This window comes from Thamnophis elegans, chromosome 5 (assembly GCF_009769535.1).
Source record: "Thamnophis elegans isolate rThaEle1 chromosome 5, rThaEle1.pri, whole genome shotgun sequence".
NCBI classification, from domain to species: Eukaryota; Metazoa; Chordata; class Lepidosauria; order Squamata; family Colubridae; genus Thamnophis; species Thamnophis elegans.
Window position 1 is genome coordinate 58,109,465 of NC_045545.1, and position 17,721 is coordinate 58,127,185.

General features: G+C 37.9%; 1 protein-coding gene across 1 annotated transcript in view; it reads right to left on the reverse strand.

Moving 5' to 3' along the window:
* Positions 1 to 17,721, reverse strand: part of LAMB3 (laminin subunit beta 3) — a 66,295-nt gene that overhangs the window by 34,781 nt on the left and 13,793 nt on the right. The window contains exons 7-9 of the mRNA XM_032218954.1: positions 1,219 to 1,333; positions 909 to 982; positions 504 to 695 (exon numbers count right to left, since the gene is read on the reverse strand). Coding sequence (XP_032074845.1) covers positions 504 to 695; positions 909 to 982; positions 1,219 to 1,333 — 381 coding nt within the window. The remainder of the gene's footprint in view (positions 1 to 503; positions 696 to 908; positions 983 to 1,218; positions 1,334 to 17,721) is intronic.

Genomic DNA, 17,721 nt, shown 5'->3' on the forward strand with positions numbered 1-17,721 from the left:
TATAAGTGCATGTAGTATTGTAAACTAATGTGATGCATAGTGTGTGTGAACAGTAGATAAAAAGGTAAATATTAAAGTTCCCCTTGCACATATGTGCTAGTCGTTCCTGACTCTAGGGGGCAGTGCTCATCTCCATTTCAAAGCCAAAGAACCAGTGTTGTCTGAAGGCGTCTCCGTGGTCATGTGGCCAGCATGACTAAATGCTGAAGGTGCATTGAATGCTGCTACCTTCCCACCAAAGATGGTTCCTATTTTTCTACTTCAATTTTTACATGCTTTTGAACTGCTAGGTTGGCAGAAGCTGGGACAAGTAACGGGATCTCACTCTGTTACGCAGCACTAGGGATTCAAACTGCCGACCTTTCTGATCGACAAGCTCAGTGTCTTAGCCACTGAGCCACCATGACCCTATATAGTACATACACACATACATATGTAAGTGTAACTTGGAGATCAATAAATCCTCTGTAATCTTAGCCCCAAAAGTACTGCATTTACAATACCTTTCCCCCATTCTGAGGTTGTCTATGTTGACTCTGTATGTTCTGGCAATGGACATCCTGCCACTTCTGAGGTAAGCCCTTGGGAATCCGGGGAAAAGTAGTAGAACAGTCTGTGGCCAAGTACTGATAGATCATCCAGGTTTTGCCAAAATCGGTAGAACGCTCAATCACCATGCCCCCTGGCAAAGGACTCTTAAGAGACAGAGGAAAGAAGAGATAACCAGAATTCAGTAGTCTTGCTCTCTACTCTTAGCAAGAAATAGGAGAGAGAGGAGTTCATCTGTGTGATCGATCCACAGAACCCAGACAAGCTAACAGTTGAGATCAAAACTCTCACTGGCTTGCAAAGGCCATTTGAATCAAAATTTATTTCCCCAAGAAGAAACAGAAGAACTATGCACATACCCTGAAGTCCAGCAGGAGACTAGCAAGATGAAATTTATTGTTTAAATCTAGTTTGAGAGAAACATGTTTCACATCTGAGGAGACAAAAAAAAGCAATTATCAGAACAGTGGGCCATGAAGATTATGAAACTAAGGACTTTTTATAAAAGCTAGATCATCTATTTCCTTTTTGCAGATAATCTATTAAAACTCAAACCCTATTTACTAAATCCACATAACCCTTGTCCCTCTCAAATCATTGTTCTACTTTACAGCACGTCCACATCAGCCTTTTCTCTTTCTTTTCCTCCACTCTAAATCAGGAACTTACCATTCTGAGATTGCCACCACCGCTTGTGTCCTGTAGAAGAGAGAACATTTTCCACCCGGTGACTATTGTATGCATGAGGGATTCTGGAATCACATGAGCAGCATTTCATTTGCCACTGAAACAGGAATAAAAGATGCCATTAAATTTAGGATCTCAGTAGTGTGGTGTTCTACAAAACTAAAACACAAATGATATAATAATGCAAAATAGAGTTAAATGTTACTTCCATTTTTTAGACACTAGCATTCTGTTTAATGGAATTTTTCATTAGAGGAAGGATTCCTTGATTGAAAGTTTGAATTTTAATCAGTTGGATCAATAAGCATATGTATTTTTAAAGTAGGCTTCTATACACCCCTCCATGTGTGTAAAGGTATATAGAGATCTTGTGTTTTTCCACTTCTCACTTTCCTGGTTATTTACAGGGAGATTTTTCCAACTGCTCTATCTATCCCCCAAGATCAACAGGATGCATGTGGTCTGGTTTCAATCAATTAAACCATGTCAACTCATGGAACCATGGAGTTGTACCTCCTCTTTCTTACTGCTCCATTTTGAAATATTTGCCCCACACCTAGGATTTGACTGGCTCCAAAAATGACATCCTTTAGAAAAATGTGGCTTTCTAAACGCTTATATTAATATATTTCAAAATAGGTAAAGGTTTCCCTGCACATGTAGGGGTGGTGCTCATCTCTGTTTCTTAGCTCAAGAGACAGCACTGTCCAAAGATAACTCCATGGTCATGTGGTCGGCATAACGAAATGCTGAAGGTGCACGGGACTGCAGTTACCTTCCACCAAAGTAGTCCCTATTTTTCTACTTGCATTTTTACTGCTTTCGAGCTGCTAGGTTGGCAGAACCTGGGACAAGTAACAGGAGCTCACTCTGTTATGCGGTGCTAGGGATTCAAACCGCTGAACTGCCTACCTTGTGATCAAAAAGCTCAGTTTCTTAGCCACTGAGCCACTGTGTCCCTTATTTCAAAATACTTATAATCTCCTTTCCTTTTCTTCCCTAGATACATCCCCTTGCCCCAAACAAAAGCTATCATTTTTATCAGAACACAAGGCCTGGCTAATGGTTTAAGAGCCTTAACCCTGTTATTTCCAAGCACCTTCTTCCAATTCTTCTTTGGCAAATGTTTACTTTGTAAGGACTGCTCACTACTTTAAAATTGGCAATGCTATAGCTATTCTAAATCTCATCTTCCAAAGGAAAGATTGACACTTCAAAAGTGTTACATGATTTAAAAGCTTGAAAAGTTAAATTAATTTGGGTGACAAATTATGTCGCCAATTTTTACTGGAAACCAAGCTCTCCAAATTTTGCTCTACATTATATATCTTTTCTTGGATTACATTTTGGATTACATTCTGTGTTTTTTTTTCCTTCTCTGTGGTAAGTTCATGCCAGAGCAAAATGAATAGACTTGGTACAATTCCTTTTTGAAAATCTAAAACAAGAAGCCTAGAAGTTGTTTGTCTTCCATTTCACAGAAGAACATTTTTTGTTTATTCAAATGCACATCAGCTAACATTTGACTAAAGCACCCAGGGAGAATGAATACTTTCTGGCAGGTTTGCCATGTTGTATCTTCTAGTTCATTACAACATTAAAGAATTCTGAAACTCCAACTTATAACATGCAAATAAACTCAAAGGTTGAGGGTGACAATATTTGCAGAGTTTTGCCATGTCACCAGAGGAGGTTTTAGCCAAACAAAATTTCATTTCTTTAAATTTCAAAATACTTTGAGCCTAAATCCATCTCAACTTCCTAGATTTGGAAAGCACCAGAAGGCAAGTGGCTTTAGTGAGTGAAAGGTTAGTGGGTGAAAAGTCAATCCTCTTCAGCCTGAATGAGTAATTCAAGGAGCAAGTCAGACTGGGTTATCTCAAAAGGTTTGTGCACAAAAGGCTTAAAGAGACTTCAGCCCAAACTTGACAAACAAATAGTAAAAGATGACAGATTAAGTTAAATCCTGGCTTTTACATTAGTTCCACTGATTCTGACAAAGGCATGTTGAAATAAATGGTGTAAAATGGACCAAATGCCACCAGAACAAGAGTCTGCTTAGAACATTAATATACATTGACAAACAGAATCATACTACTATCAGCAATCACATGATTAAAAATAGTTGCAGGGTGGAAAAAATTTTATGCTGCCAGTCTGAATATGGTTGGACAGAATCTAGAAGGTGGTAATTTGGAAGAAACTGCAACATTGGTGGACAAAGAGATTCTGCAAACACATGGCATTAATGTATTACATTGTTAGATTCAGGTGAAAGTCCATAAGGTGAAATTCTGAAAAGGTTGTGTTTATCACTTCGGTAGACTGGAGCCTAAAATATTTTATTGTATAGTAAAATGGGTATAAATTTCAGATACATTACAGTAGCACAGAGTAGGCTGGATTTTTGTCAAGTGCGTGATAATTTTAAAAATGGCTCAGGAAAAAGAATAAGTTTTTCTATCTATTTTAGCACAACACATTTTCTCACAAAAGGTCTTCCGTATTTCCAGAAGGACCTCTCATCAACTCATATGGTCATGCCTTGACAAATGATCTGTCTGCTGAGCTTGGACTTCTCAGAGTTTGGACCTAACATACAACATACATGGACATTTGAAGCCTGAAACAAACGTTTCACAAGACAGAGTGCTCCAGTGTTGAAATCCTGCTGTTCTTTCAATATTTGGGAAACCTAAAATTAACACTGGATGCAAATGTAAGGGTTGATTGCTGTACTGAATAAATTGTGTAACATTTTATTGCTTAAGGGGGGAAAACAGCCCTCGTTCCAAACTAAAATTTGCCAGAGGAGGTGTGTGTCTCAAAGTTCCCTGGGTCAGACAGAATTTCTGTTCAGCTTTTCTTTTGGCTCTCCTCAAGGTCATGCTGCTTTGGGAGAGCTCTTTCCACTGTTCTTCCTGCCAAGAATATTGGATATATTCCCATCTAGACATTAGCTTTAGGGAGAAATGTGCAGATCCTTCTCTGTATCTGAGGCTATTTTCTGGAATAAGGACACAGCACAACTTATGTTATCAAGAATGCAGGGTTCGTGGAGTTATGATACTATAGATCACTCAAACAGAATCTACACCATATATTAGATTAAGGAAAGGATGTTATTCAGCCAGCAACACAGAAACAACATTCAAAATATGGAATCAGACACAGCTGTCTCCTTATAGCAGTTGAATTGACCCAGAATAAATGGAGGTCCAAAGAGATCCTTAATTGGGAGAAATATATATATTTTACTTTGTTTTCTTGTAATCAAAGACTTAGTCGGCAATACTAAGAAAACTAGAATGTTCCCATGGAGTATACCAACTTACACAGTTAAATTTTCTTTCTATAAATAATTTTACCTCAAATTACTTGTTCATCTTTATCCAGGACAGAACTACAACAAGAGTAAGCAACATGAATCTCCTTAGGAAGCTGTCAAATCACAGAGCAATTTATATGCTTTACATCAGTGTTTTTCAACCTTTTTTGTGCAAAGGCACACTTTTTTCATGAAAAAAATCACGAGGCACACCACCATTAGAAAATGTTAAAAAAATTTAACTCTGTGCCTATATTGACTATATATAAAGTGTTTTTCCCACGGCACACCTTACACTATGTCACGGCACACTAGTGTGCCGCGGCACAGTGGTTGAAAAACACTGCTTTACATGACCAATTTATATTTCACAAAAAGTAACCAAAATGCCTTTAGGCCACACTAATTTCCCTCTGTGTGGGTGGGAATTGGTTAACCTAACATGTATGTTGTGCCTTATCCTCATAGCAACCATTTTGTAAGCATTTTCATGGTCTAAAATATCAGAGTGTCATTAATTGAGTAATATTTCCTGTCACCCTGGACTTCCTGTGGATTATTTTTTCTTCCTACACCCATATTTTCATCACAAACAGAAGGAATAATCTATGCCTACGTGAAAGAAACAAGAAAGAAAAACTAGAAATATGCAGATAGAAATAAAAGAATGCTTTAGCACCACCCTTTAGGTGCATGCTTTTTAATTGCAAATAACTATACATCCTAATTTGCACAAAACCCCACACAGCAAGTTGTTGTCTAGCTGCATAATTCTATATATGAATGCAAATCTCCATGTCCTTTCATTTGTTTCAGTTATGTGTTCCTTTTCTGGCAATATACATTTGGCCACTGTATGGCGGGGACAGAGGGGATCTTTATCCTAGTCTCTGAAGCCACTTTGAAAGAATTCTGTCTGTAACGGTTAAGTCCATGTCTTCAAAATAAATCTGTACTTAATTTCATTTTCATTTTCTCAGGTAATGTATTTTCATGAAAAAATATTGTGCTTGATTTATGAGTACAATGTCATTTTGAAGCGTAAGCCTTTAAATATTATTGAATTAGTATTTTTGCTTGTATGGAGATTAAATTGCATCATAAATTCCCTAGCCATGAAACTACTTTATACTCAGCAATATTTTAAATCAACTTTCATATATGCAGTGTTTCATTTCAGGAATATTAGTTAAGATGATAGTTGTTTCTATAAATTTGGTCAACAAAGAACCTGGCATGAAATATGTTTAAAAAAAATAGTTTGATCTTTTCAAAAATGTGACTGAAGCATCTGGAATTTTTATTCATATTTGTTTTTGGCAGGGAGGGGGGAATGTGAGTTTTCTCAGATTTTGAAATAATGTTCAAATTGTCCCTTTGACCAGCAGCAATTAGTAAGTGAAATTTAGTTCAGAGCTATGAAAAGCAGAACAAATTTCTATGTATCACATCCTTGTAAAAGGCCCAGGAGGAGGAGCAGGTTTAGTTGGTGAGTTTGTCATTGTCTGAAAAGAATTTCTGTAATATTCTCAAACAAATAATAGTGGGAAGAAAACCTCTGAGGTCATATTAAATGCTGAGATGGCAAAAAAAATCACTTAAAATAAAGAATTGTAGAAAGTTGTAAAATGAAAGATACCTGAAAATAACATTCCCCGACAGTATTTTACATTCTGTAGAGCCATTTAGCTGACTTTTTCAGAATTAGCAAACAATGCAGTATTAATAATAAATAATGAATACTTCATTTTGCAGTTGAGAATTGGATTAATAACTGCCAGTAAACAATAATTGGAATAATAGAAACTGCAGCAAGAATTAGTTCCATCAGGGTTCATATTAATTATCTGATGTATAGGCTGACATTTTAAAGAGAGGAAAGAGCCATGGACTTTGCTGTTTAACTAAGAGTGATACCTGTCAGTGAACTGTTTTTCTTTCTTAAAACACATACTTAAACTTTATCTCATAATAAGTTAATAGCATATGCCTAGAACGAAAAACTAATTTGAAAGGAATATTTGACGACAGCAGAATACTACTAAGGGCAAACACAAAACATACATGAAAGACAAATTAGTGTGCCAGTACTAAGAAGTTTGATTCATATTGCATATGATTATCAAGCATAATAACATGAATTCTGGGGGGGTGAGGCAATTTCAGATATTTTTATGTTTGAGGCAGAGGACAAATAAATGCCCCCTCACTTTTTATTTACAAAAACTGACTGGGAATATTAACAAGGAAAGACTCTGCTACCCCTGAAAGCAGCAATCCCAGTTGCTAACAGTTTCCCAGCTATCCCCTAACTATGTCATTCTGCCCAATGATAGGGCCAGTCCAGATGAATTTTGAAAATTAGTATGCTAAGATACGTATTTTCTGCTTTCTGGTTGCAAGAAAGAGCCCAATCCAAATGAATTCTGGGAATGGTATTCCATCACATAAGATACTTCAACGAAGCCAGCTAAGGAATAATATTTTATAAACATTGTAATTCTTCCTGACATCATTTCCTTTGTACAGCTATTCTGCTTCCTTAAAATTTATTTTGTTTCTATCCCTTTTTCTACAACTTAACTAACATTGTAATGCTTATTAATCATCGGTTCTTCAAGGAAGCCTATGTGCTTGCTTTTACATTATGAACGAATAATTGAATAACTAAAAATGTTCAACATCAATGGTGCCCCTTGAATTTGCTAAAGCAACAATTTTCATACCTCTCCTTTATAACATGTCAGTGCTTGTCTTTAAGGTGCATTCATTAAACATTCTTGCTGCCTCAACAAAAAAACAGCTCATCAAGATGATACAGGAATCACAATAAACAAGAATTATACATCATAGCATAATACAGAGTAGTATGAAGGTTTTCCAACCCGATGACATATATTTGAAGATTATATGTTTCTGTAGCAGATAATAATTTCCACACATGAAGTAACCAGAAAGTGGAGCTGTGCTGTTACAACATGTGTTTTTACAGATGAGAAATGCCCAGCTGCAAGGGTAATATGGGCATCTTAATTCTGTGTTCTAAGTACACCAATTGGCAACATTTTCTATATGTTTGGAGGTACTAAGAAAATTGCACTGTACAGATCTCAGATCTCTAGCAAAAAAAATATAATAATCTACAAACCAGGATCATTGTGCTGTTGTTTTGTGATAAAGTGGTTAATATTTCAGAATTCTTTACTCAGTCAGAAATCATATTGTACATTGTAGAAAAATACATATTAATAGACAGGTTATTGGAGATTTCTGATACATTGCGGGGGGGGGGGGGACGTTTGCCAGCAGAAGGTACAGTAGTTATATAGTCTTACCGTCTGTTTGAAAAATGTTCATGACTTGCTATTGTTTTTAAATGTGAGCATTCAAACTCGTTAGGGTTAAAAACTATCACATCAAATCAGTTTGTTCTGCTACAATAAAATTTTAGTTTTATTCAGTCACTCTGGATTCGTTTCCCCTGCTGATTTTCTTCTGTATATGGTTATTCATATGCCAGGAATGACATTAGAAAGCTGTTCTCCAACCAGCTCCAGTAGATTTACAGCTATGCAAGGATTTATATTTACGTTTAATAGGTAGCAGCTTTTCACTGACCTTATTTAGGCTTGAAAACCATTAAACAGGGTTGAAACTAATCAGCATTCTGGTAGGGGATCACCAGGGAATCTCAAGAATTTACACTGGAATGGGAAGTGAAAATCCCAGCTCAAGGCAATGGGAAGCCACTTCTGAATTATTACCGAGAAAAGTGCAAGGTCCATTAAATCACTACAAGTGAAAATGTTATCTTTCTAGACCTCGACTGATAATTTACCAGTGCATCACGTGCCTTTCTAAGAAAGTAAGCCAAAGAAAGTGTGTGTGTGTGTGTGTGTGTGTAGGTGTGTGTATATATATATATATATATTTGCTTTGTAATTAAAACATAGTACCTCCATATTTCATGATTTCATGCTATCCTTTCTCAGGCTTATACTTCTAAATATGTATGCTCCTCTTAATTGTACAGCAAAATCATGACTGTACAAATGTCTGCCTTGTTCCCACAACATTGTCTTAGTCTTGACCACGCCATGGCTTAAGAGGGAGACAGAAGAACAGGGTCTTCCTCTCTGGTTACTAGCTAGCCTCCACCTGAGCCATTTATCTTCTAACATTTGTCCCCTCTATTAGCACTTTATTTCCTGATTTGTTTTCATACTGATCAGACTTCTAATTACAGTTGTGCTTATTGGTCATCTTCCCCAAATTTGCTACTTACTTTAAGTCACTTCCTACCCATCCTAATCTCTCTGGGAAGTAAGCAAGAGATTGTCCAGCAGTTACTCAGTTTGAGTTATCTTACTTTGCAAGACCTAGATAGTTGCCCAATCATGGCAGGTCCTGTCCCACTCCCCCCACCCTTCTTTCTTGGGGCTAGTCTCCTTGAGGATCTTCCTTTAGCTTTCTTCATATCCCATTACTTTAAATTGAACAATTATGGAAGGAGGGAAAAATAAGCCAGTCTACAGAGAGGCTCATTCCTGCTACATTGCCCTTATTAGTGTGTGTTTCCCTGGCTGGCTGGAGTCAGCAGCAATGCCAGGGCAGTAAAGGAGTAAAGTAATCACATTGCTTACAGGGAGGACACAGAACAAGAGCATTACAAGAGAGGCATGATAGGAGAGACCACAAATGGGGACAACAGGTTTTGTGCAAACAATTTTCTGCCAGCTGAGGACGGGAAGTCAGAAATTTAACTCAATAGGGGGAAAGGTCATTTGAGTAATAGCTGAGGTGTATCAAGATACTATCTGAAACTTTTTCATTAGTGTGCCCATGTATGTTATCTCAGATGATAAAAGCATCTTCTCACCTTTTATTATTATCATGTGCTAACTGGTTTTTAGGCAAGATAATCAGGAGAGCCAATAGCCTTGACCTAAGGCAAAAAATGTCTTAATATTCAAGAGTTTTCATTCCATAAGCACTGAGACAGTTACAGCACTAAGCAGAGGTGAAATTCAGCAGGTTCTGAGAGGTTCTGGAGAACAGGTAGTGGAAATTTTGAGTAGTTCAGAGAACTGGCAAATACCACCTCTGGCTGGCCCCAGAGTGGGGTGGGAATGGAGATTTTGCAATATCCTTCCCCCAGGAGTGGGAAGGGAATGGGAATTTTGCAGTATTCTTCCCCTGCCATGACCACCAAGCCACGGCCACAGAACCGGTAGTAAAAAAAAATTGAATTTCACCACTGATACTAAGTTTATCAGTAAGTCTCCAAAGTTATCTACTTCATCACTAGAATGCTGAGAAACCCTTCACACCACGATGATATCTGAGTTTGTACTGATCAATCAGAAAAGATTTATATTCTTATTTTTTTATTTTTTTGGCTGGCCGAAAACAGTAGTACAATACATCATCCATGAAAAAGGCAAATTACTGTACATTGGAAGTGGGAAGACTAACACTAATGATAGTACAAGAATGTTCTACATGCTGTAAAGTTTTGGTCACAAAATCATATTATATTATAAATCATATAAAACAGAAAGCAGACAAAAAATGGTAATCCATGGGTGCTGGAGCTCAACCATGAAAAATTGGAAACTTTTAGTTTAAAACGTATTAAATAAGGGTACATAAAATTATGCAGAACATAGAGAAAATAAAAATGCTTCTGTCCCATCTACTTCCCCCAACTCAGAACCCAGAATTTTCAGCAAACTATAAGCCCAGTTAAGCATGTTATTAGACCAAATTTACAAACTTACTACCACCAATGACTACCCAGTTTGATAGCTCTACATTACTACAATTCAGGAAGTAGAATATACGGGATCTAAATAATATTTGCTGGAAACATGTGAGGTGGTATAATTACACTCAGCATTGCTTGTGAGCTCCTTATGGGCAATTGGCTGTTCATCAAGGAAACAGAAATTTGGGCTTGATGGGACTTGTTTGCTCAGAAACTGTACAGAACCATATAGTGCTCTCTCCAGCAATATTTGCCTCAGCACAAATGATTTTATCCTTATAGACACAGTCAATTTGTTTTTTCTCTTTTACTCCATTCTGTATAATCTTCAGGTCTCTGTTTTAATAGAACAATTGAGCAATTTAAACACTGTTTTTAGCAATTTGGAAGACTCAGGTGAAAAGCTGAACATATACTTCAATAAATGAAATATACATGAATAAACGTTTTCAGTGCAAGTCTGCAGTTTCTGGTAGCTTAAAAATTATTGTCTTCTTTTAAAGACTTCTGTTGAATTACTATGTTAAGCCCCCCAAATTTAGGTAGTCTGCCCTTAAAAAAATTACTAAAAACCTACATTCCCCATTTTATATGAATGTATTCAACACAGGAAGGTGTAATAATTCTTTAATGAAACCAGGCTTTATCTTCCAACAAGCAGGGATTTAATAAAGCATTTCCCAATAAATCATCAAACGAATGCCCAATTTTAATATATTGCATTATATAGGATAGATAAGATGCACTAGACCAGTTCAACAAGCTTCCACTTTGGGAGTACAAAGTATAAAGTTTAAAAGGAATTGCAGCCAAATCCAAGGCAGAATTCTGGAATATTTCCATCAGCAGGAAACTTACCAGGATTTCAAAATACTCTGGGACGCAAACATACACTTTGGGACACTTCTTGGATTGGCACTAGACTTAGACAGCACATGTGGCCAACAGGGCAAAATGGGAGGAAAGCAAGCAAGCCTGGCCCCTCCTCTCAGACCCTGTGCAGAGGTTGCAAAAAAAAAAAAAAAAACCATCCAGCAACCTAAAAGAAAGATTACTTTATTTATTTGTGATAGCAGAAATAGGAATTTATATAGAACTTTACCTTACAGGCGAAAGAATATAAAACAAGTCTCACATTGAAATTATAGTATTGGCTCAAAAGCTACTCAGCAGTAAAGGAGAAAAGGCAAAGTAGGATAAAGAGTGGAAATGGACACCAGGGGCCGAGACCAGAATTACATTCAGAGTATTATGCAATTTATTTGCAATTACTCTGTATCAACTCCTGTTTTCCATTACAAAAGTTCAGTGAGGAGCAATGGAAAGATACCTAAATTATGCAGCTCATAAATTTTTACTGTCCTTCGCTGAAGGCACAGTCAAGCTCATTCGGAAGAGATGAAGCAGATTACTGGGCTCATACTGCCCTTGGCTTGTAGCAGGGGTGGGATTCAAATTTTTTTACTACCAGTTCTGTGGGCATGGCACGGCTTGGTATGTGTGGCAGGAGAAGGTTACTGCAAAATCCTTATTTCCTTCTGATCAGTTGGGATTCAGGAGGCATAGAACAGATGGGGGTGGGGTCAGTCAGAGGTGGTATTTACCGGTTCTCCAAACCACTCAAAATTTCCTCTACCGGTTCTCCAGAACTGGTGAGAACCTACTAAATACCACCTCTGGCTTGTAGACTGCCTTTCTACTCATACTGCAAAGCAAAAGCTTGTAACTGGTGATCCTTTGTCCATGCAGTTCCCAGCATCTTTTATTGCACAGGTTATGGCTTTAGGCACTTGTATTTCATCAGCATCTGGCACTCCACAGGTTCCCACACTTTCTCTAAAGTATATGTACATTTTAGAGTGAAGGAGTATATATTATCCATATACATAGAAAATAAGGAGTACACACTCCACTTAAAAAATAATGACTGAGATTAAATTCATTCCTTCAATGAACCTTTTTAGAAATATTTCCTTTGAAATTCAATATGAAGACAATAGCTGGCTATATTTGTAGTAAGAGAGCCAGTTTGATATAGTGATTAAAAGCACTAAGCTAGAAGCTAGGAGACTGTGAGTTCTCAGGCCTGAGACAGTTGGGATGACTTTAAGTCAGCCGCTTTCAATTTAGAAGGAAGACAAGCCACTTCCAAAAATGTTGGTAAGAAAACTGTAGGGACTTGTCTAGACAGTAAGAATGATTCAAAAGCATGGGCACACATCAGGGGTGGATTCCTGCCAGTTCTAAACTCTTCTATAGAAGAGGTTCCACAAATCTACAGTGCCGTTTAGAACCGGTCCCAGCTCCCTCCCCCCACCCATCCGCACATCATCAAGATGAAGAGCGAGAGGAGGAATTCTGAGAGTTGAAGTCCACAAGTCTTAAAGCTGTCAAGTTTGAATACCCCTGGGGGTTTTTTCTAATGGGTTAGGGATGCAAGGTTCTTGTTACTTGACAGCTTTAAGACTTGCGTGCTTTAAATACCAGAGTTTCTGAGCAAATATTTTGGTTGCTAACCAAGAACGTTGTTAAGTGAGTTTCACTACATTTTACAAGTTGGCCATGCCCACCCAGTCACATGACTGCAAAGCCACTCCCACTCGGTCACATGGCTGGCAAGCCACTCCCACCCTGTCAAATGGCTGGCAAGCCACTCCCACCTGATCACATGGCCAGCAAGCCACTGCCACAAAGCTGGCCACACCTACATAAGAGGTTCTTAAAAAAGGTGAAACCCACCACTGGCACACATGCACGTACACAAACACTCACACATACGGAGAGACACAGAGAGATACAGGGAGGGAGAGAGGGAGAGGAAGGGAGGGAGAGAATGAGAATATCATAATAAAAGAATTGGGGACTGAGGTTTCCCTTTCTTTCAAAGATTCTATCAGGACATGGGTCACACCTTCCTTTGCATGGCATTTTTATAGCAAGACAATGATCCATTTGGAGATTTAATTTCCATTTTAAGGAGGAAAATATCTAACTTCAAGGATTAAGGCACTTGCTTGCCCTTTAAAACTTCTCAAACTTCCTAAAACAAAACCTGTCCCACTTTTACTCTGAAGATTTCCTGAGGACTGCAAAAGGCATATTGCAGATCCAGATGTAATCTTGTGAGCCACACTTTTTGCACCTTTGATGTAGCAAGTGAATCTCTTAACATGAAAGTGAACATTTCCCTACTATATTTCTTTTTTTACACAAATCTTAAAGCAATGCTAGAATTTAAAAATGTGAAATCAGAAAAGTACTTTATAACAGCCAGAAAATTCTGATTTGGGTGGTCTATAAAATTTTGTGTATATAATATAAGGTATCCTGGAACGTGTCACCCAACAGTATTTTGGTTTCAGGGTTCCTGCCTCACTCTTTTTTCTTATTTGCAAAATATAGATCCTGAGCATTTAATCACAGATCTTAATCACGGTGGTGCAGTGGTTAGAGGGTAGTACTGATGCTACTACTGCTGCCTGATGGCTGCCTGCAATTTGGCAGTTCAAATCTCACCAGGCTCAAGGTTGACTCAGCCTTCCATCCTTCTGAGGTGGGTAAAATGAGGACTCAAATTGTTGGGGGCAATATGATGACTCTGTAAACTGCTTAGAAAGGGCTGTAAAGCACTGTAAAGTGGAATAAAAGTCTAAGTGCTATTGGTAAGTGCTATCTACAGTTTGTGGTCTAATCTAATTTAACCCTGAAGCCCTACAACACAGGGGATTGAAGGGAACGCAAACAAAAGGATAAATTGGAGCAACATATATAAATATAGAGCTTAAAAAAGGATAAGCAATGGATGGAAGAAAAAGAAACCAGTCTGTTCACAAATCAGAAAGGAAGGAGAATTTAGAAACTTTGCAGAGATGACAGCCAAAATATCATCTATGTTATGAAGGAAAAGAGACAGTCAAAAACATCTGGAGAGATAGAGAAACTATGAAAATGATGACTAGGATCTACTTTTTTCTAAGAAGCATGACAATGTCACTTGATCACAGGAAGCAGAATAGGCATTTCAGCTTTCTTCCTCTTGAGTGGTGACACTGTTTGCTTTTGTTTTTAAAATTAAATAGTGTCTGAACATGCATGTGCACACCCAAAAGTCCCTTCTATTGGGATTGCATTGAACCAAAGACCACTGGAAACGTAATCCATATGTGCTTCTTTTTTAGAATAAACTTTGTATTTCTACTTTTGGGGACCTGGTTTCTATAAAAGAGGGCGACAAGGACTGTAGCTTCTGGCCCACTGTGATATTTTGATGAGACAATCGTAACGGGACAATCAAGACCAAAGAGCAAAAATATCTTTGTGCTTGTCCATGATAATTTCCTATAATTTGATTTAAACTAATTATCTTAATCTCCTCTTTTAGTATTATGGCAACCTATTATTTTTTATGAGTACAGATTGTCATGAAACCTTAGCACATGAAACAGTCTTGGAACTGCATTAGCATTAACACCTTTTAAACAGCATTTTCTGTGAAGTGCATATTCATATGCTTCAAGGAGGACAGGAAAAACCTTACAATGTCTATCAATAAACTCTTTAATTGTTCTGACCTAGGCTACCTGAGAAAGCACAAATCACAATCTTAGTCCCCCAAACCCTCTTTTATTTATACGACTGTAAATTATGGTCATTAACAGTCTGCAAGGCTTCACAAACAGCCTGTGAAAGTTCTAACAGATGTCTGCTCGAGGTGCCACAGTCTTTCAGGGGAATGTTGATAAATACCCACCTTATATCCCTTGGAATGCTATCAGAGTCCTAATTGCCAAATGCAGAACAAGGCCAAATTTAGCACAGAGTCAAACATAACTTTTCAAAGCTTGAACTGACCAGATGAACTAATTGCTTTCTGCAAAAGATCATATCTTGTTCACTCCTCTTTTATGTCTTATGGGAGGGGCCAATCATTTCAAAGCCTTACTCCCAAGGCCACCCTGTTTTCTTAATTGTTCTTGCCTTCTGGCAGTTCTGTGCATGCGCACATTTGGAACAGGCTCCCGCTGTTCTTCTGCCTCACTGATGACAGGCTCTGGAGGCTCCGGAAGCAGAAAATAGCTACCCCCAGAGAGGGCTTGGTCCCCTCTCTGCCTCCGACGCAGAGCCCTCGTTCAAGCCTTCCCCAGACTCCAGGACTGGCCCATGTTCCTCCCCAACCTCTTCACTGTCAGAATCTGCTGCCAGTTCTGCTGGCTGTTGGTGGGCCACAACATTATTCAGTAGTACTTATACCATGAAATATGAGTCACTCTTAACAGTAAATACCATGATAATGATGAACTACAGAAACCGTAGCAGAAATTAAGTTCCCTTTAACCTACTTATTGTTAGTCAAGACAATTAAAGATGAAGGGAAGGGTTACTTGTCCAACTTTCTGAAATACTTTATGGACAATCAGAGAATCCAGTTTGGCATATTTGTAAAGGAGTTGTATGTTGATACAATTAACATGGATGCAGCACTGACATATATGCCTTTCTCAAGGACAATTTTAAGCACCATACCAACCATTTCCTTTAATTTTGCTCATTGAAAGTCATATGGGTTCTGCTTCATAAAAGACTTCCTATTCATAGAGACACCTAGAAATGGCCACATAGCTCTCAATTGAATTAAATCTTGCTTGAAACATGTGACCCTGCCTTCCACTTTTTATTGGTTTCCAGCTTAGATCTCATGAGTTCAGGACCTAGAAACAGCCACAGTGTCTGTCCTGCAGCTAACTAATTTATATAGTGATTGAATTAGAACCTGTTCCCATTTAATGAAATCAGTGTTATGAATATTTGGTAAACAGGGAACAGTGTAAAAGAAAGAAATGGCCCTTGAATAAGTAGATTTTTCACTGGACTGAAGTTATTGCTCTCAGTTTTCCCAGAAGAATTGCTTTCCTTACCCTACTATTTAATTAGAAATGGGAAGGTTAATCGAAAGATCTTTGTTTAATTTCCCATTTTCCTGTGATCCAATGATAATAAAAATGTATATATTAGAACAGATTCTACAGGTAATCTTGGCTCACAAATACTTCTGAAAACACAGATTTTCATTTATTGTTCTGTGCATAGTAGAGGAATTTATACAATCTCAAAGTATGTTCCTTGGTTCCATTCCTCCTCTATATGTGCAACCCACTTAACATCTATTTATTGGAAAATGAATGGCTACTAATTGCTCTTAAACTTAAACACACCCAAAGTTTGGATTCATTTAGGGGGGTCACTTTTAAACTGCTGTACAGAGATTTATAAAATTGGAGGGGAGGGGATATTTTTATTTGTTTTTTTTTTATAACACAGCTCCTGTGTTTTAAATATACTTCACATAAAAAGATTCAACAGTTTCATTTTTTTCCCTGCTGAAAGATAATAATATTTTAAAGTAGAAAATAAATTTCTTGCAGAAAAAAATGTAAGTCTTGAGAGTAAAGGTAAAGGTTCATCTCACACATATGTGCTAGTCATTTCTGACTCTAGGAGGTGGTGTTCATTTCCATTTCAAAGCCGAAGAGCCAGCATTGTCCAAAGACGTTCTCCGTGGTCATGAGACTGGCATTACTAAATGCCAAAGGTGCATGAAACGCTGTTACCTTCCCACCAAAGGTGGTTCCTATTTTTCTACTTGCATTTCTTATGTGCTTTCAAACTGCTAGGTTGGCAGAAGCTGGGACTAGTAATGGGAACTCACACCATTATGCGGCGCTAGGGATTCAAACTGCTGAACTGCCTACCTTTCTGATCGACAAGCTCAGCATCTTAGCCACTGAGCCACCATGTCCCTTATCTTGAGAGTAGTATTCGTTAAAAATATAAAAGCCTCCCGTAGGTCAAGCTCAAGTTCCAAGTGGATATGGCAAAAATAGGGGACTTCTTTGCAGTATTTTCAGTCTCGCTTCCTGGGGTCCTTCTATCCAAATCTTAGCCTGCTTTAATCTTCTTTTCAACTACAGCCAACAGAACCAATGCAGAGAGAAGCAATATTTCAGTGGGTGGTAGAGTACTGCTAGTTCTATCACTGTTCTAAAGCATTCTTCTCTGTGTTCAGAAGTGCCTGCTTCTGCTTCTTTCTTTCACGTTGTATGAAACATTATGTGCTTATGAAAGTTGTTCTGGATATTAGAGTTTTACTCCTACACAGGGTAGAGTGACCTGCCAGTGACAGTCCCAACAAGCTTCTGCTGCACTAGCATTTATTCAGAATGTTGACGTGAAAAGATATAGTCTGAAATTTGCTAAAGGGAAATGCCTTAACCTGGAATTTTAAAATGAGATAGCAGGGGAGGAAGAATAGCTTGACCACCTTCTGTTTCTTAAAACATGTGCCATCCTCGTGGAAGGGCCACGTTCATTTATGGTGGTCAAAAATCAAGAA